Source organism: Lissotriton vulgaris, chromosome 9, assembly GCF_964263255.1.
Source record: "Lissotriton vulgaris chromosome 9, aLisVul1.2, whole genome shotgun sequence".
NCBI lineage: Eukaryota > Metazoa > Chordata > Amphibia > Caudata > Salamandridae > Lissotriton > Lissotriton vulgaris.
Genome location: NC_141697.1, coordinates 1,048,793,734 through 1,048,815,214, shown reverse-complemented (window position 1 = coordinate 1,048,815,214; position 21,481 = coordinate 1,048,793,734). Strand labels below are relative to the sequence as shown.

Below are 21,481 nucleotides of genomic sequence, written 5' to 3'. Positions count from 1 at the left end.
AATAGTAAGAAGTCCCATGTCATGGTGGTAGGAAAGCATCCAAAAACACACAGAACACTGCCCTTCTCCTGTAATGGTGTTGTCTTATCAATTGTCCCTGTATTTACGTACCTTGGTGTAATTTTTGATTTAAAGGGAAGCTGGGCCCCTCAAATTAATGCGAAATGTTTAGCGGTCGCTAGATCATCCTCTGCTTTAATGGACTTTGTAAAGCGGTTAGGAACCAGGCCTATGGAGGCACTTTTAACCATTTATAAATCTAAATGCCTATCTATCGCACTGTACGGGGCCTCACTATGGGGATATTTGCAACAGGAAAAATTGCAAAAAATAGAGAATAAGTTTTTACGGACCCTCTTAGCTGTTCCCCAATCAACGCCTGTGTATACAATTCACACTGAGTTGGGACTGAGCTATATTTCCGATCTTATTCGTTTAGCCCCTATAACGTGCTGGGTTAAAACTTGGACTAATAAGGAGATCTCATTGAACCATGCTATCCTTAAAGATGTAATGGCACTTGATAAAGCACACAAAATACCCTGGCTATGCTACATTAGAGATGTCTTTGCTAAACTGGGACGCCCAGAGCTTTTTCATTCTCCGCATTTGTTGCATAAAAATGATTTGAAGTGGATAAAAACGAACTTCATGAGGATGGTAGAGCAAGAGCGGGAATATGTGGAAATGTATAAACCCCTTGTTAGATCGAATTATGTTTTAAAAACTACTCCACATATAGAACCATACCTCTGAATTGTATCTATTCCACAGCATCGACATCTTCTGATTAGATTCAGATTAAGTATTGTTCAATATACTCTGGGTATTTCATGTGTGTGGGGGAAACCGGACCTTACACCTCCTTGTAGCTGTGATAGTGTCTCTCCCCAATGCCTTTTGCACTTTATTATGTTTTGCCAACATTTCTCGGATATCAGGAAGCAACACCTAGTGCCAATACTAAGAGAAGCGGGATTCACCCAGGTCAAACTAGCACTGATGTTTTTACAAATGTTAAGCACCCCGAAGGTGATGTTCGGGGTTGCCAGCTTCCTGGTGGCTGCTGTTCGTAATAAGAATAAGAGGGTGGCACTTAGCCAACTGGAGAACTGATTATATCCCTTTCTCAATGAACTGATTATACCCCTCTGCTAACGAATTTTGAGATTTTTAACTTTTGGATGAGCCCATTACCAATACCTGATTTTATGTCTTTTTTATATGCTACATGTATATATTTTAATGTTTTTAATATTTTTGTGTGTAATATAACTGTGTGATCGCTTTTATGATTTTTAGTAATCGAACTAAAGTGCTATTGACTTGACTTGGCTTATCATTGATGTGTGTCACATGCCTTGTTGTTCAGTGTGATTACTGTCATGATAGGTGTTTCACTGACTACATCTCCCATAATGCATTGCTGGTCTTTACAAAAACCTGAGGAAAGACTGAAGGGAAGAGTCTAGAAACAAAAGGAAGAAGTTCCCTGTTGGAACTGAAGAAACTTTCTGCAAGAAGGATGAATTGGAACCAAAAGGTAAGCGTCCTGAAGATCTAATCTGACCAGTCAATCATCTTGAAGAAGAATTTCTCGAAGATGGAGAATAATTACCATCTTGAAATGATGATAGAAAACAAAGGGCCATACGTAGGTAATTTCCAAATACCGATTTCTTAATACCGAATTTTACCGTTTCGGTATTAGGAATTCGGTATTTCCGATGTACGTAAAAATTCGCTAATATTTACGATTCAGTAAAAATCTGAAACATTTTACTGAATCCTCAATACCAATCGGTATTTCCGAATCTGTATTACCGATTAGGTAAATATTAAAATAAATAATCGGTAATACAAATTCGGAAATAACTGGAGTTTCTCAGTATCCTGATAGATACTTCTCGGTCTATTCTGCAACTGTCTCTTCAAAAAGCTGCTCTGATCAAAAAGGAGATTCGTCACACTCTTTCTCTCACACATTTTTCTCTGGGATCGTTAGCCTTCTTGGTGGGGCTCCTGGCTTCTTCCATACAAGCTATTTATCCAGGACCTATTCATTATCGGGCCTCTCAGAGATTAAAAATCTGGCATCTTCACAGAGGTCTCACTTATTCAGACCCCATTTCTTTAGATCTAAAGTCCAAAGAAGAACTCTTTTGGTGGCCGACTCATTTAGATACCTGGAACGGGAGAACGGTTTTCTCTGCCGCCCCAGATCTTGTCTTAGAGTCTGATACAAGTCGGACAGGTTGGGGGGCAAGATGCTATCAATTCTCGACTGGAGATACATGGTCTCATCTGGAGTCATTCTTGCATATCAACAGTTGAGAGATGCTTGCAGGTTCCTTTGCCATCCAGTCCTTTACAAAAAACAAGGCAAAATGTGCTATTCTTTTATGAATGGACAATCAACAGCGTTCCGATTCATAGATCATCTGGAGGCCACAAGATAAGATCCAAGGTTCTGGTGGATATCGCCATACTCTTTGGCAGTATTGTCTTCATTGCCAAATCTCGGTCAGAGCTGTCTATCTCCCAGGAAACCTGGATGTAGTAGCACACTGGTACTCAGGAAACCTTCTTGACTCAAGTGACAGGCAACTGCACCCTTCAGTATTTAAACAGCTAACTTCCATCTTTGGCATCAATCGATTGATTTGCCTCCCGACTCAATACCCAACTTCCTGCCTTCTACAGCTGGAGACCGGATCTTCAAGCATTAGCTATGGATGCATTTTTTCAATCCTGGCCCCAATCTCTTCTCTATGCCTTTCCTCCCAACTACGCAGGTTCTGGCCCAAGCTTGCAGACAGCATTTATCACTTGTTCTCATAACTCCCTTTTGGCAGGCCCAACCTTGGTTTGCAACTCTGTTGGACCTTTCATCAGACTTCCCAGTTTGGCTCCCTCATTTTCCCCATCTCTTAGTCAATCCACTGGGCCTTCAACACAATTTGATCCTTCAAAGATCCCTCTTTCTCTTAGCCTGGAGAATTTCTGGTCATTCTGGAGAATCCCAGGAATTTCACAGGAGGCTATATTTCTCATCCAACAATCTTGGGCTGAAGTGCACACTTCCAGACTCTATAAATCAGCCTGGTTGGCCTGATGTAGCATGTGTCTGGACAGGGATTCAGATCCCATTTCAGAAGATGTGACTTAGGTTGTCAACTTTTTAGCTTCCCTTGCTTCTCAAGGAAAGGCTTATCACACCATCAATACTTACAGGTCAGCCATTTCTGTGGAACACCTTCGAGTGGACGGAAGACCCATTGAAGAACAACCTTAGGTTTGTCGTCTGTTACAGGGAGTACGTTACGTCAATCCTCCTCAACCTAAGTACAAAACTTAATGGGGTGTTAATCTGGTATTGAATGTGTTTGTTTCTCTCAAACAGTTATCTGCAAATTTACAATGCTTTTATGTTTAATATCTTTGTAATGTGTTTCTGATGTCAAAGCATTGCATGTGCCCTCATTCCAACATCCCCCCCTTGGTGTTACATTTCAGATTCTTAGATGTACCAAGACCAGTTTGCTACAATTCATTATCCCTTTTTCGCTTATCAGCCACAATTATGTGTTGGTAATTGATTGGAATCATACGTTTCACGAACTGCAGATTTGAGGTCCCCATTGTCTACTCAGTAACTTTCTTTTAAACAACCACATAAACATGTTTCTTCTCCCTCTTTAGCTCACTGGGTTAAGTGGATTATGTCTTTGGCTGCTATAGATGTTGATTCTTTTTTATGACCATTTGGCCAGAGAAGCAAAGGCTTCTAGGGCCTTTTGGGTCATTGCAGGTTTGCACAACATTCTCAAATCTGCAGATTGGTCAAACGTTAACACATTCAGAACCTTCTATTCGAAACCTATCGCATATGTATTTGATTCTGTTACTTTAGTGCTACGAATAAGCATAATATGAGCCTCCGGTCTTGCAATAAAATCGAGATTTTCCTAGCCCTGGAGTCAGAAAGGGTAGAGTTTATTAAAGACACAGAGGGGAGCATTATTTCACCACTTGAAATAACCCACCCTGTCTTGTTTTCTGCAGTTCAGGCTCCATCATCTGGTGCTTCCACCTAATCGTTCTCGACTTTCACCCTTGATGGATTTGGATAATGTTCTTCATTGACCTCTTCTTCCCTTCCAAAGGACTTTTCCTCTGCTGATATTGAACTGTCTGGCAAATTCATTAACTGTTCTTTTTTCCGTTGGTTCAAATTTGTTTTTCTCTATGTCTCACTTGAACTAACTTGCCTCAAGAAAGAGGATTTGTTGCTCAGGATAATTATTGGGGGAAATCAATGTCCTCTTGGTGCTTCTATTGTGATGTCATTTTCTGTAGTTTTTCACCCAGAATTTTTGGTTAATGTCGTTCTAGTTTTTGATTGGCTGCTAATAATTAAGCACTAAGAAAATCTCAATTTACTTGCTACTTTCCGGCTGTGGCACTGCTGGTCACCGGTCGTGAGCCAACACGGTCTACTGTTGTGTAAAATGTTGCCATTTGAGTGGTTATGTCACCATGCCTGTTCCTGGAGTTAGGGATGTGAACCATGTGTGCGCCGCTCTACGAGTACAAATCTACCGGCAGCTTTACTGCAGAGGGCCTTAACCTGTGATTCCTTATCTCTGCAGTTCAATTGACTTCAATGGAGCTCTCAGCCTACCAATGCTCTAAAAATTCTAGTCAAGATATTTTCTTGGTAGGTTCCAACATTTCTTTTATGGTGAGTAAACCAGGCCATTGCTTCTGGACTAAGGAAAAAAATTACCAGCCATTACATCCTCATATTTCCCAATCTCGTCATGGAACTTTCTATTGGATTTCACAAATATCTTATGACGTTGTGTCGGATTGGTAAAAGTCGTTCCCTGTTATTTGAAACATTTGATCCCGTTTGTAGCTTTTTTTCCCCCATATCTTTTCAAGCCACTGCTTTGCCTAGCCTTATAATTAAATTCTGAGATTTGCTCTTGTTGTGAATTCATTTTTGCCACTGCTCTCTCATATCACCATAATATGTAGACTGCTTTTGCAGTTCTCATTGTTATCCAAATTCAGTAATGCTTGGTTTTTTTCTTACCCAAGTATATCAATTCATAATTTAATGTAACAGTTTTGCTATTTCCTCGTTCTATTTCCTAGCAGAAACTCCCATAATAACTCCTCCTTAATATGTTTTGAATGCACCCTAGACTGTAAAAATATGAGCTGAATATCAATTATTTCATTTAATATGAGAAAGAAACCCTGCATCTTGCAATAAAGATCAAAGACACGATTAGTTGTTTTTTTTTCTTCCATATAGCGCATCCAGTGATTGTGTTAGCACTGAATGACCGGACCAAAGTCTAGGTGCTATCTTTCTTTTCATGGCCCTATCCAGTAAGAAACTGTATACAGAAATGAATCAATTCTAGATGGATATTTATATTGAGCATTATAACACATATTTGCTGGTACTGGTGTAAGGTCCTTTTCCGACTTTTAGTGTTGTTACTGCCCACGGAACTCTAGGATTTCTTTGAGTTTGCATTATCTCACTATTGCTACTTTTTGGTATCATAAGGGATACATTTTGTAGTAGTATCAGACTGCTAGGATGTTGCTGTCCATTCTACCTATTTTGATGTAGACGTTTGGATTTTCCTTACCGGAACATGAGTATCTTGAAGCATAAAAATATCTTCACCGGAATCCTCAATATTTGGTAGATTGCGTTCCACTTCCTTTTACTGTATATTAAACCATTCACATTCCATGATATTAAAATCATACCTCTAATACAAAAGTAACAGCAGAAAAAATATCATTGTGTTTCTGCTGCACACGTCTATGTTCCCTGTTCTTCTGTGGCTTTTTCTTAAATAAAGAGTGACATTTTGAAACCATGACGCCACACATTCCGCTTACTGACCACTGTGAGTTAACTTGTAAAACACTTTCTGTAGCAGCAGAAGTAAAATTGATCACCAATCTCCCCAACTGAAGAAATTATAAGCATCGTTTCTAGGAGTGATATTACTCACGTTGAAGTCAGCAGGCAGAAAGAAAATCATTCTTTTACCCTCAGCATGAAATAAAAACAAGTACCTTACTGTGCAAACTAGAAGATCCTTGGAAGGATCGCCAAAACAAATATGAAATATACACACACGAAACAAAATAGGTTAAACAAGCGGATAATGCATCAATCATTCCACAACATGACTTGGAGGCCCCTAATTTAATTGGCAAAACATATTTTTAAAAACAAAAATACAAACGAATATCTAAGCAAGCCTATTTGCTCCAGGCAGGGTGCAGACCTCTCTAGCTCATAAAAGCATGTAAGCCTCGTAAGGTTTGTATATTAAAGAAGACAACCACCTACTGCATTTTTTGACAACAGCTGCCATGGTTTGGTTTATTTGTATGAACGAGAGTTTGTTCTACAAGTGAAAATACAAAAAACAATTCCAATGAAAAAAGGAGGTTTAGGAAGGGTCCATATTAAAAATGCTTATATACGTCCACACACACAAACATTTTAACTGTAACATACAAATAACTTAAAACACTGCTACAATGAAAAACGTGCACCATTCAAATCTTAAGTCATACAATTCAAAGCAACAAAAAAAAATACACTCTCCAGCACAACAAAAAAAATTGGTTATAGATGAAAATGGTGAGAAGACAAACGAAGCTTCAAGTCAAATCCTGGACAATATTTGCACATATAGCAGTCAACTGCATTAAAATGTCAACAAGTAATATAATTGATCTCAAGATATACGAATAAAACGTGTGTTCACTCGTTCATAACAGTCAATAAGTCATCAAATGCTCATAATGGGATACTGGCGTAAAATTACGAGACTGAAGGTCTGTTACATATTTCAATATTCAAATGCTTACTTACACAAAACACGTTCATAATGCTTGTTTGTCCCATCACACTTCGAAAGCAGGTGGCAACCACAATATCGGATTTCTGAAGTCAATATTGCAATATAAGGGTGGGCGAGATTTGGAGGTTGGGTTATTCTAGAGTAGAACTCACTTAAACAGATTGATAACCTGAAAGGGGGGAGCGTTTCAGTGAGCTCAGTGGATTTTGACTCACCTACAATGTTTGTGGTTTCAAAAGACACCAGAGATATGACCAAGTGCTACTTACCTGAAGCATTATCAGACGAGCGATATGGTCCAGGGTTTTTTATTGATATTGTTCGACTTGACTAGAGAGATGCCATGCAGTCAATTAATTGATCAGTGAAATGCCCCCTTTTGTGGTACTGCTGTTTCACAATGTATCTGATCAGTGCAAGACACCTCCTAAGTTTCATACCAAAACAACATTGAACAAGTAAGTAGGAAGAACTTAACTGATATAGCACGGTGCCACCTGACCTCATCTGCCAAACAATCATCTCAAAACGAAGCAACAAATCTCGTCAATCAAAGCTTCAGCACAGGACCCATCCTGTTAGTTCTGGGCATCTACTATGCCAAATCCAAATTATGTGTAGGGAAGATACAAGAGCAGTGGCTTTCCTTTTCAGGACAATAAAGGAACTTTACCAACATTTTTGTGTTGGGCAGGAGGTCCCAAGACAAAAGTTTGGCAAGTCAAGCATATTGTTGGGGTTAAGAGAATACAATTTTTTTCCCCGCTACCTTTAGATTGAAGTGCCATTTATAATCCCATTGAAAAACAATGGAAAGACAATAAGTAAAAAAGATAAGTGTCTTGCATGCATTCATTACACTGGCATTCAGAATAAAGTGGTCAACAACCTTTCTTCCTAGTCAACAGGGCCCGGGTTTACATAATTTTCACGCAGTGCAGCACAAGAACTTGTTGCGCTGCGTTACTTGAAAGGGAGAGAGCAGAAATGCACCATATTTATAAAGAGCATGCACAGTTCTGCGGTCTACTTGTGCTGGCGCACTTGTGGCAGCCTAGTGCCAAAACAGGCCCCTTTGTGCCACAACACATGGGTGCCTGCGTTCCTGCACAAAAATTACTGTTGGAGACTTATTTCTCTTTGTATGTGTCATGTTATGCCAGCCTCAGATAGGCGTACCATTTTGCTTCACACCGAGGTTTACAGACTTTCGAAAATCTAGGTTTATGGCAAAATCCATGGGCGGATGCATGGGAATGTCCATGTTCCACCCATGGAACGCCACCTCGACATACAAAAGGCAGTGATTTTAACTTATTTGTAGTTGGAAGAAGTTCTGACTTAAGCTTGATTACCATTTGTTGCACTTCAGTTTCAGTGCATGGGATTTCATTGGTGACTGATTAACGTTACTTTTTACGTGCATACCGAGGTGCCCAAAAGAGACTCCCCTATGTCCCATGATTGCGCCCACAATTATTAAGCAAGAGATCATGTGTTCTCACAAGGTCTATCCCCAAAATCCATTGTGAAAAAAGCCTAGGAAGACTGTGTGACCAAGGACACTAGAGTTGACAGAAAGGAGTCCACTTCAGTGCCATAAACTCTGAGACAGAAAATTGATGATTTATAGTAATGGATCCTTATCTGGAAGTACACTGGACATTTTGTGACCTCCAATAGGGATTTATGAAAACAGAATAAGTAAAATCCCAGTCTGTATTTGAACTGTACTTTCAGAACATGCATAGTAGATCCTTTTACACACCACAATCGAGCTGCCATCAAAATTGATCCTATAACAAGCTTCACCAATACAGTACACTGGTTTAGCTCGGATGGCTGGTCTGAGTCCTCTGTCGATCCCAAGTACAAGTCCCAGCTACATCGCCTATGCATTCCCCTCCCCCTTTTAGAGGTAACGTTTCTAAAGAACCATTCACTTTAGGCAGTGAAAAAATGTCTACAAGAGTATAAATATTGTATTATCAACAGTACTAGGAGGCTTAAATCCTAAGCCATAGATCTTCCTCCTACAAGGCAGTGCTTCACCTTAGTTGACAACAACTTTTTGGGCATGACATGTACAAGCTTTGAACTGTCATAATAGAATAAGTTGCTTACTGTTTAATTCAAAAGAACACAGTTTAGGCAATTTACAATACACAAGGTTCAGCACCAATTTCAACCAATATGTGTCTCATTTTAGTACAAAATGATTCTGCACAAAAACCTTTTTACTTTTTGCAGTTATGACACAAATATTGTGCTAGTCTGCCCATATAACATATAAAAAGTCAAAGACTATGATGAGATTTAGCTCGAAGCATGTTCTTTATTAATTTCTTCTTAGAAAACAGTATCCATTGCGTTTAACCCTCTCGGACTTCTTCAGGGCCTTAGGCAAATCTTTCCTTTCACGATTAGATGCGAGTATTTCAGCAACACTAGGAAAAACTTACATATAATCATGAAAGGAAAAATGTGCCTAAAGCCCTGAAGAAGTCTGTGAGGATGAAACGCATTGGAGACTGTTTTCTAAGAAGAAATGAATAAAGAACATGCTTCGTGCTAAATCTCATCATAGTCTTTGAATTTTTATGTTATACGGGCAGACTGGCACAATATTGGAGTAATCACTCTTAAAAAGTAAAAAGGTGTCTGAGCTTAATCATTTTGAACTAAAAAGAGAAATATTTGTCCAAATTGGTGCTGAACCTTGTGTATTGTAAGTTATTTAAGGAGTTTTTTCCCATCTGAAAGTTGAAAGGGACATTTTTCTGGTTCGGAGCACCAAGCATATATCAAAAATGTTTTTGCCACAGTAAAGTGGTGGGTGCGGTAATTTGTTGCCTCAACCTCTGATTTCATATGCGTTAGTTAGTTACACAGTTTAGGCAAGTGTTTGAATTAACAATTGGTCTAATCAGAAATTAACCTGTTCAGTTGATTAACCCATTCAGTCTATGTGAAGCATGTGGCTTACTTAAACAAGATCAGCCTTGTAAGCGAAATGCTTGCAAAAAAAATCAAACACTGTGAAACAAAAACTACAGATAGCTTCTTGGCAGCTGAACATTCTAAAAAAGGTAAACATTCAACCTAAGAAGAAAATGTCAAGGGTTTAGACACTACAAAGAAAGCAGCTGAAAAGAATACACAGATAAGTGACTGCAACACTTAAAGACCATTCTTTGCATGATGACAGGTATCTTTGTGCAGCGTGTTTCAAACCTCAATTGGAAAGCTCTTCTCACATAGGTTCAATAAAATGTTAGCCAATTTCCCATTTTCTTCTGTAATCCCATGCGCTTGCATTGAAATGAATTCTGAAGGTGCAGTCAGACACGGATTCTGGTGCGTTTGATAGGTTGTTTTTTCAGATGGAAGGGAAGACATTGATTTTAGAGTTAGAAAGATGGAATTGCCTGCCTTAACAAATTGTACCACATACTCCAGACTTCCAGTACTGTAGTTCACATAGGAAAGGCCTTAAATATGCAAGCATACCGAATTGTTTGACAACAACTGTCTAAAGTGAGTGTAATGGGCAGGTTTATTTTTATTGGAAAATACCAATACCCCCTGCAGTTTAGTTTAGCATTTAACACAAAACTGTGGTTCTGTTGAAATTCTGCTTTTGAAATGTATACGTTTCTAATGTGTACTTTATCGTCAACCAAAAACCACCAAACACACACACACAGACACACACACAGCATATCAAGAGGTCATGTAGGTTAGTAAAAAATAAAACAGATCGAACGTAAACATCAAAAAGAAAGCACTGGACTACCAACAAAAAAAGCTTCCACTTACCAGCCACAAAATCATAATGAGTGGACATTAAGACAGTGGTAACTTAAGGACAGCCTAATAATACAGTTAAAAGGGACCACCAGCTATAAAAGAATAATAAAATTGAATATATTCTAGGGATGGTTTAAATAATTTTCCTTAATTAAGAGGGTTACCTGGCAGTAAAGTGCTGTTAAAAACAAAGGAATTAATAGGGTAGAACCTGCTTGGGGGAGGTTCAAATTCAATTAAATAGATCTAAAATAAGCTATATGTGCTCAGCTTTCCAATTCCTAAGAAGTCCTGTTGTCTTTCTGTGAAAAGTTCTCCAGCTGGAATATCAACTCCACAGCAGCATCAACATCTTGCACAATATGATCAGGTTCCACCAATCCAGGATCGAACCTGAAATCTCTATGTCCATGAAACACGGTCTCGGTGATGCACTCCCTAGTATCGCATGGCACCTCTGTGTGGGGATTGTAGATTCCAGTACACACTAGAACCGAACGACAGCTGGTGGCAGTAGAAGAGGAGAGTTCACCTTCCCAGCCATTGCTGGACTCCACATCTTGAGACACGGTGGAGGCTCTTGTGCCAGCTGCAGCCTGGATGCGTGCCTGGGTGCCTTTTCTGGAGTTCTTCTCTTCAAGGTATCGGTTATACAGGTTTGCACCATAGATGTCAGTCATTATATTGTCCCTGTGAAAAAACACCACCTTCTTTATAAAGAAAATACAGTTCACTTTGTGATGAACAGCAAAGCACAACTTTTAACAAATAAATAACAAAAAACAGAAAAGTGGTAAAAAGCATTGACCAGATCTTTAGAAATGGAAGACAGAACTACAGAATAATCTACTGGAGCAATATCAAGGTTAGATTTATTACAAGTCGTTTCAGATTTTGTCCTAATCTTGACAGTTGATGTCTGTTTTGAGGTCATGATGGAGGTGCAGTTTTTTTTAAACAAACTCACATGACGGCAGGCTGGTATTATGGTAAAGAACACAGTAGATGTAATGCTGTAGACGATGTGCATGTATTTAAATATTTGATTGGTTTCTCTTCTTAAGTACTTCTAAAAAATCTGGCTCTTCTATCAAACACATTTAGACATTTTTGCTACATGAATGGTTTGGCCACATTTTAAATAAACTCCTGTAAGAAAAAACAAAACTATTGTTTTCTGTATGCAATGCATCGAAGATAATTTCATGTGTGATGCTTCCCTATACTTTTGAGATATAAAGTACTTGATAGGAGGTGGAAGAATACATCAACCAGCCAACAGTACGAGGTGAAATAAATATTCCTCTGGAAGGGGCCAAAGCCCTTCTAGACATATTCTAATTTATTGCTCATTCACAGCTTTAGCTACTAATTTTCCAGGGCGGATGTTACCTTCCAATACAACGCTGCCAAGTGGACAACCCGGGAACGTTTGTAAAATGTAAAAAACATGCATGTGCTTTTCTCTGACTTTGATACAACTCCTGCCAAACTCCTGGAAAATACTAGGACAAACAGAACAGTATCTGTGAAGACGATAGAGAAGTTTGCAATTAAAGTGGCAAAGGACTAAGAACACAGTATGTACACATCCAATATTTCCAAAGAAAGGAATGGTTTCAAAGCAGGAAGCAGACAGGAGAAGGCCCACGGTCAGCATACACAATACAAGCATTCTGGAGCTCTACATAACCTATGCACCTGCCCTGGATAGTTTGTCCGGAAATGTAACACTTGTGGGAACCATGCAGGGCAGTGCAGCCCTGATATCTTCCTGATATCAAAAGAATGGGAAACCCAAACAACCCTTGAGGGCTTGGGCAAAAATCAATGATCAGGTATGTATGCCTTCAAGGGATTTTATTACACAATATTTTGTCTCTTTACCAAAGAGTTTCAACTTATAGGGGTCAAATGAATAGACTCCTTTTTTTAAAAATAATTCCTATTATTAATTCATTTGACACCATTGATTCTATGGTAGCGTCTAAGTCTGTATCATTTAGTTTACTCCTACAATGTATTAGGTAAACTTACACATGCTGTCAAAGAAGTCAAATAAAACAAGATTGGACAAGCCGGAACTTATTAACGCCATCTAACTGCACTTCAAGGGGTCAACTGTAACATTTATTTCGGTCCTGAAGATGGTCTCGTGTATGACAACGTAGAGACCGAAACTTCGACTTATACCTTCTCTTTTATGATTTATTTTTAATTAATAATATGAAGAAAGGTGTCTTTTAATGTCACAGTGAGGGCACCTGAGTAATAGTGTTACCTATCTGTTGAATTAGTATAAATTGTTTATATTTGTACCCTGTAATTCATTTGACCAAGATAAAATCACCTATTTTTTTATAAACACCCTCTCAGTTTTTTTCTTGTTTTATATGACTTCTTTGACAGCATGTGTAAGTTTACCTAATACATCAAGTTCTTAATCTCCTTCCTTTCTAAAGGAGAATTATGGCCAGGCCTTGGTAATAGGACGCCTAGACTATGGCAATGCCTTATACCTCGACTCACCATCTTATGTGCTTAAGAGGTTGCAGACTGTGCAGAAAGCAGCGGCTTGACCTCTCACAGACACACCCAGATACCAGCCAGCCACCAAAGCTCTCCGGGATCTCCACTGGAAGCCAAACTGCAGTTTACGTCCTTATTCATCACCCACAGGGTGATAAATAGCAGAGGTCACCACAACTATGCTTACTAACCTCCCCCATGTACCCAAGTAGGCATCTCAGATCAGCTTCTGCCCACCTACTAAAGGTCCCCAGGATTCAGAGATAATGCTGGGGTCGACGATCCACATCCTTTCTGGCACCCAAGCTCTTGAACTGCCTCCCTCAGCAGCTTCATCAGCAGGAGCAATAACTCCCATTCCGTAAAGCATTATAGACCAGGCTATTCAATGATAAATTCACGTCCGTTAGTCGGTATCTGCGCGAAGCGCAGGGAGGCCTTCGGGTAGCTATGCGCTATACAAAAACTACAGAATAGAATTGATTAGAATACATAAGTGGCAGAAGAAACAATTAAACCTTTGTGCTCTCAAGCTCTTCAATGCTACATCTTTCCAATAAATCAGCACTTTTGAAAGTGCTTTTAGGCACTTCAGTGAAGTCTTCGTTTCTGGTGTGCAGTTTTTTTGGAGGTCATTAATTATCAGATTTGTATATGCCACGGCCCTCATTCTTAGACGTTACATCTCATGTTCCGGCTGTAGTGACAGTGCTAGAGACCCAAGTAACTGTATGTGTTAAAATGTATGCCACCACGCATGCCTTTACAACGCAGTCATTACAACGCTTGCGCCTTTACCAAGCATGCTTTTACCACTAAAGTTTTTACCATGCCTATACCATGAAAATGTAAGTATTTTACAGGTAAGTATAGACCCTTTTTAGGTCTCGCCTAGCGAAGTAGCGCAAAGCGTTGCACGCTATCAGCGAGATCTATTGTTACTGGCTTGGCTCGGAAGTGGGACAAGACCTGTGCACGTGTACGGCAAGGCCTGGACTGGAGATGTGACCGTGTATGGTGCGAGCAGGAGCTGTAATAACGCATCTAGCCATAAGAGTGCACATCAACTGTCTGTGCCGAAGCTTTAACAGACAGGAGATGTGCACGCGTACGGGTTGCGGTGTTCTCACAACTCCTGCTCGCACACCTGCACATTTCCTGTGCAAGTGCGGCGCGCTTTACACGTACAGCCTGCCTCACCCCACTTACCGGCTCTTGTGGGGACTCTGCGCTGCTCCTCGGCTGGTCTCGCGTCTTCAGCCCGTCACTGCAGCAACATGCGGGGCTCAGTCTTGCTCAAAGGAGCCCCGCCTGAGATCCTGCCTTGGCTGCACCATGCGGCATTCACAAAGGCGGGGTGGGCTCCCACCTGACTTCTTTTTAAGAAATATTTTGCCTTGGGCGCTTTGACGGCCCACTCCCTGGGCCGCACGAGCCGAACAGCACTTATTTAAGTAAGGCGGCTTTTCGAGTCCGCACGCGCCGCCACTGGGCACGAGCCGCCAGGCTAACTCGAGTTAGAATGCGAGTGAAAAGTTCCAGGTACCGCGCATGCGAAGGCAGCCCCCGGCCCGGATGTGGAGCTGCTTTTAAAAGAGGTGCAGGGTGCGTGGGGCTACGGCAGTGCTCGTCACCTCACAGCTCTCTCTGACAGCCCCACCGAGCCGCAGCCATGTCGGACAAGGCCCCCTTCGATACTGACTTCATGACCCTGATCCGCTTCGTGATGCAGGAGGGCAGGAAGGCCAAGGGGACGGGAGAGACAACCCATCTGCTCAACTCTCTCTGCACGGCTGTCAAAGCCATATCCTCCGCAGTCAGGAAAGCAGGGCTCGCGCACCTTTAAGTGGACTCCTCGGCACGAGCCTCAGGCCCGTGCAGGGCACACACTCTGCTCAACCTCACACAAAGCATGCACATTTACTCAGGGTGCACATCCGCACACAGGCTGTCTCTTTGCACCACATCCTTACAAGCATTTCTCATTCATAAACGCATGTTCACACTCGGTCTCACACAGAAACCGCAATCTCTTTGACAGACACACCCACAAATAGACAGTGACAGATACAAATGATAAGTGCACCTACACACTGTCTCTAAAGACTTGGAAACCGCCCGTCACTCCATCTCCCCCACACACATTCATACATGAACACAGACAGTCGCAAAGGGGCGCAATAACATTTAATCACACTCAAAAAGAAGCACACACTCCACGCACAAACAGCTCACACAGCAAAAAAACACACATATATTATACAAATACATTTAGACAGAAACACTCACTATCTATCTCATTCTCTCTCTTTCTCTCTCGTGCACACACCCACTATGCACAGGGTTTTAAGCGGGGCGGGTTGCAATAGGTCTGCATTACTAAATGTTTGAGCTGTTGATGTTGCATTATTATTAGCAATGCCAATAGCTCAAACCTTTATAATGCGAGACCTATTGCATTGCAAATACTTGTTATGTATATATAAAGGGTTTATACTAACCCGTAAAATACTTACATTTTCGCTGTAAAGGCATATGCATGATACATATTATTTTTCAGGTAAGGATTAACCAATATATATATATATATATATATATATATATATATATATATATCAAGGCAGGGGGCCCTGCCGAAACGAGTCATAGCCCTAAGTAAATAAAATTAAGTTTCAAACCTCAAGTTGGTGACGGCAGCTTCATTTTCCTGATACAGGAGATGGAGTGCCGAAATTGTTCGTAGAGATATAATTATAGATATATATATCTCTATCTATCTATGTATATAAAACCAAATCTCTTTCGCAAAGTTTGACTCTGCCACCTTACGACGGCGGGCTTCCGGCTAGGTTGCGAACCTTCGTATTTCCAGCACAAAACCCTTACAGATTCGTAAGAAAAGATGCCGAGCCCCAATTTTCAATGAAGCAATTTATTCTTCAAACAGCAGTGGCAAACATCACCCGACGCGTTTCGGAACCAGCCGGTTCCTTGGTCACGGGTCAGCTGTTAATGCAACATGTTACGTGATATAGTGCTAAACAATAGAAAGAGGACTACGGTTTTTACTTCGCCCATTTCTTTTGTATATTTCCGACTCGCCATGTTGGAACAGTGTTTAATTCAACAAAACTTCCCACAGTCATAAAATACGTTTTTCTACACAACTCGCCGCTTTGTAACCGAACATGATTATTATATCTTTAATCATTATTCTTTGTTTAAGTCTCTTGGTTCGAGATTTTGAAAAAAGTCAAAACCTCAAAACTTTATTTAATAACAGAGACTCCTGTTACACTCATTTTAGCCCTAGTGGGCATTATAATCGAGGCGTGGTTTCAATACTGACTGTTCTCTTGGGAAAATAATACATATTGTGCAATTCTGCCCATGTGGGCTGAAACCCATAGTTTCCTTCGGTGTTCCTTCAAAGCTCAGAAATTCTTCATACAGGGCAAAATACTGTGTCTCCTACAAGTGAATAATGTGCATATCAGTTAAAATGGTCAAATACCTATTAAAAATATATAATAGCATACTCTAGAGAGCAACACAGCGACATAGATTTCCTTCATATAATTCTGTATGACAAACACAGTGCAGTTATCAGCCTAGGTGGACTGCCAATTCCTCATCTTTATTAATCCCTCCCGGCTGCATAGTTTCGTATTTTATAATTAATCTTGATTTCAGTCTGCCCATTTCTTGTTCTCTATTCCCTTCTCTTTCGGAGTTTGGGATTGTATCTAGAGCACAATATTGTAAAAGGTTTGCATTTCCTTTGTGATATATTTGGAAATGGCGAGCAATTGGGTATTGTTTATCATCGTTTGTGATGGCTCGCTTGTGCTCTAATATGCGTAGTTTCACTGGTTTGATGGTACTGCCAATATACACTAATTTACAAGGGCATATTAAGGCATAAACACAAAATTCTGTTTTACAACTCAAATGTTTCAAAATGATAAATGGTTTTTGATTCCCTGAAAGTTTAATCTGTTTACAATTGCTGCTTGATTTGCACGCCTTACAGGAAAAGCATTTGAAAAAACCTTGAATAGAAGTTTTCTTTTTCTCTATTGGCAAACTACTTTTACATAGTATGTCCTTCAAAGCTGGACATCGCCTATAAGTGATACTGGGATATGACTCAATACACTTTTTTAGAGTTGTGTCTGTTCCCAGCACATGCCAAAACTTACTCAGACATTTTCTGCCTTCTTTAGCCTGGTTGTTGAAGGTGGTGATGAATCTAACTGGCTCACTTTTCTCAACTACCTCCTTCTCAACAAGCAGATCGTCCCTGTTGATTATATTCACTTTTTCATATGCTGCCTTTACTGTTTTTTGCGAGTACCCCCGCTCTTTAAATCTTTCCTGCATTGTTTCAGCCTCCCATTGGAAGGTATAATTTGAGCTACAATTTCTTCTAGCTCTCAATAGTTCCCCATACGGGATACTATTGATTAGGTTTCTTGGGTGACAGCTAGCAGCACTCAAGATACTGTTACCTGCTGTATTCTTTCTGAATAGTTCACTTTCTAAATGCTGGTCTTTTACTCTTACCATTATATCCAGAAACTCTATACAACCACCAGTTGGTTTTTTGAAACACACGGAGATGTTACTTACTATGATATCTCAGTGTCTAAAAAACAACTATTTCATTTTCGATCATGTGATGTACTGCCAGGCTCGGGGGACCGCGATGGGAACCTACTTCACCCCCAGTTACGCAGGTCTTTACCTGGGTTGGTGGGAGGAGCAGGTGGCCAGTAACATCAGTGCCTTTTCCCAAAAGGTGGTCCTCTGGGCTCGGTACATCGATGATATTTTCTGCATTTGGAGGGGTGACAGTGCTACAGCAGAAAAGTTTGTGAAAGAATTGAATGACAAAGGCCTAAACCTTGCATTCACAAGTACAATGAATAAAGATTGTATAGAGTTTCTGGATATAATGGTAAGAGTAAAAGACCAGCATTTAGAGAGTGAACTATTCAGAAAGAATACAACAGGTAACAGTATCTTGAGTGCTGCTAGCGGTCACCCAAGAAACCTAATCAATAGTATCCCGTATGGGGAACTATTAAGAGCTTGAAGAAATTGTAGCTCAAATTATACCTTCCAAAGGGAGGCTGAAACAATGCAGGAAAGATTTAAAGAGCGGGGGTACTCGCAAAAAACAGTAAAGGCAGCATATGAAAAAGTGAACATAATCAACAGGGACGATCTGCTTGTTGAGAAGGAAGTGGTTGAGAAAAGTGAGCCAGTTAGATTCATCACCACCTTCAACAACCAGGCTAAAGAAGTCAGAAAATGTCTGAGTAAGTTTTGGCATGTGCTGGGAACAGACCCAACTCTAAAAAAGTGTATTGAGTCATATCCCAGTATCACTTATAGGCGATGTCCAGCTTTGAAGGACATACTATGTAAAAGTAGTTTGCCAATGGAGAAAAAGAAAACTTCTATTCAAGGTTTTTTCAAATGCTTTTCCTGTAAGGCGTGCAAATCAAGCAGCAATTGTAAGCAGATTAAACTTTCAGGGAATCAAAAACCATTTATCATTTCGAAACATTTGAGTTGTAAAACAGAATTTTGTGTTTATGCCTTAATATGCCCTTGTAAATTAGTGTATATTGGCAGTACCATCAAACCAGTGAAACTACGCATATTAGAGCACATGCGAGCCATCACAGACGATGATAAACAATACCCAATTGTTCGCCATTTCCAAATATATCACAAAGGAATTGCAAACCTTTTACAATATTGTGCTCTAGATACAATCCCAAACTCCGAAAGAGAAGGGAATAGAGAACAAGAACTGCGCAGACTGGAATCAATATTAATTATAAAATACGAAACTATGCAGCCGGTAGGGATTAACAAAGATGAGGAATTGGCAGTCCACCTAGGCTGATAACTGCACTGTGTTTGTCATACAGAATTATATGAAGGAAATCTATGTCGCTGTGTTGCTCTCTAGAGTATGCTATGATATGTTTTTAATAGGCATTTGACCATTTTAACTGATATGCACATTTTTCACTTGTAGGAGACGGAGTATTTTGCCCTGTATGAAGAATTTCTGAGCTTTGAAGGAACACTGAAGGAAACTTTGGGTTTCAGCCCACATGGGCAGAATTGCACAATATGTATTATTTTCCCAAGAGAACAGTCAGTATTGAAACCACTCCTCGATTATAATGCCCACTAGGGCTAAAATGAGTGTAACAGGAGTCTCTGTTATTAAATAAAGTTTTGAGGTTTTTACTTTTTTCAAAATCTCGAACCAAGAGACTTAAACAAAGAATAATGATTAAAGATATAATAATCATGTTCGGTTACAAAGCGGCGAGTTGTGTAGAAAAACGTATTTTATGACTGTGGGAAGTTTTGTTGAATTAAACACTGTTCCAACATGGCGAGTCAGAAATATACGAAAGAAATGGGCGAAGTAAAAACCGTAGTCCTCTTTCTATTGTTTAGCACTATATCACGTAACATGTTGCATTAACAGCTGACCCGTGACCAAGGAACCGGCTGGTTCCGAAACGCGTCGGGTGATGTTTGCCACTGCTGTTTGAAGAATAAATTGCTTCATTGAAAATTGGGGCTCGGCGTCTTTTCTTACGAATCTGTAAGGATACTGTGCTGGAAAAATATATATATATATATATATATATATATATTTTCTGAACAACTATTTTCTTCACAGAAAAGCTTGCACTAGGGAATGGATTAACCACAGTTTATTTCAGCCTTTGCTGAAATAAACTGTGGTTAATCCATTCCCTAGTGCGAGCTTTTCTGTGAAGAAACTAGTTGTGGAGAATTGAAATTACTGAGTGACCCGCTCGGTTTTTGCTCGCCATCTGTCAACGGGCCGCGGGCTTCGGGAGACGAGTCTTTTTTCTGGTGCTTATATATATATATATATATATATATATATACATATACATACACACACACACACACACACACACACACACTTAATAAACACTCCCTTTTGATGAAACTGGGGATGGCGATTTGATTTACTTTGAAAGCGCGATTTGGACTTAGTTGTTTCCACAAAACACTTCCCATAATGCACAGTCTTATTTGAGCCTCCCATCGGTGGGTGTGTCATATGGAAAATGGAGAAGTGGGTTAGCGGTTGCGCACACCGCTTCCGTTAAAGCCCCTGAAGAGAAGCAGATGGAGCTTCGAAACGCGTCGGGCAGATCCATTACGGAGCGGCATCTACAAGCGGATCCCCGTCCTCACCTACAGATAAATCAAGCTGCTGCTTGTGTGCTACTCAAAGGTGGACAACCTGGAGCGACTATATATTTTTTTTTCAACACACCTCCTTTGGTAAGGAAATGAGTACGCACTCACAAAGTCCTTCGTTTTCCACCAAGATTTTATTCACAGTGATTTCCAGCATATAAATAACCACAGAAACCAGATCACTTTAATTGTGCCATAAAGTGATCTGGTTAAATGCCAAAATTTTTAAAAATCATTTATACAACGTAATTATAAAATGTAAGGATTGAAGTGATTAATTCCGGTATAACTTAAAGGTCCACTGGAGGGCAAAAGTGTAAACTTAATAAAGTTGGATTATTTAGAATCCAAACGGACATATCTATCGGACCTTACCATGAGCTGTAAATCGGCCGGTAATGCGTAATCAAAATACGTGGGTGTCCCCTGGATTTTAAGGTATTACTAAAGATGGGATATAAAATAACAAATTAAAAAATTAAAAAAGATAAAATGATGCCAGAAATCATAAAATATAAAATTAAACGTAAGATGGTGTGTTAAAACTACATTTCCCAGTTCACTTCCGGTACTAGTAACAGGAAGTGATGCAATGATCACACAGTCTTTGGCGGGCCCTCCGTAGAAATAGGAGTGGCTCAAACTTCATAGCATTAACCGTGAGCAAGCTACACGTTTGTAGCGAAACGCGTCGGATTGGATTTTTTTACTTATATGCTGGAAATCACTGTGAATAAAATCTTGGGAAACGAAGTACTTTGTGAGTGCGTACTCATTTCCTTACCAAAGGAGGTGTGTTGAATAAATAAAAGTGTGGCTCTGCTAAGGAGTACGGCACCGGTAACGAGAGCGCCAGGGGTCTGCAGTCAAGAGCCAAATCGGTGGATATATATATATATATATATATATATAATAAAATACACTTACCTGCAAAGTACTTACATTTTCGTTGTAAA

At 40.0% G+C, this 21,481-nt stretch overlaps 1 protein-coding gene across 1 annotated transcript in view; it reads right to left on the bottom strand.

Moving 5' to 3' along the window:
• Nucleotides 1–10,455: 10,455 nt before the first annotated feature.
• The window catches only part of LOC147692773 (haloacid dehalogenase-like hydrolase domain-containing 5), a 103,250-nt gene continuing 92,224 nt past the window's right edge, over nt 10,456–21,481 (bottom strand). The window contains exon 8 of the mRNA XM_086938981.1: nt 10,456–11,411. Coding sequence (XP_086795107.1) covers nt 11,003–11,411 — 409 coding nt within the window. The 3' untranslated portion in view covers nt 10,456–11,002. The remainder of the gene's footprint in view (nt 11,412–21,481) is intronic.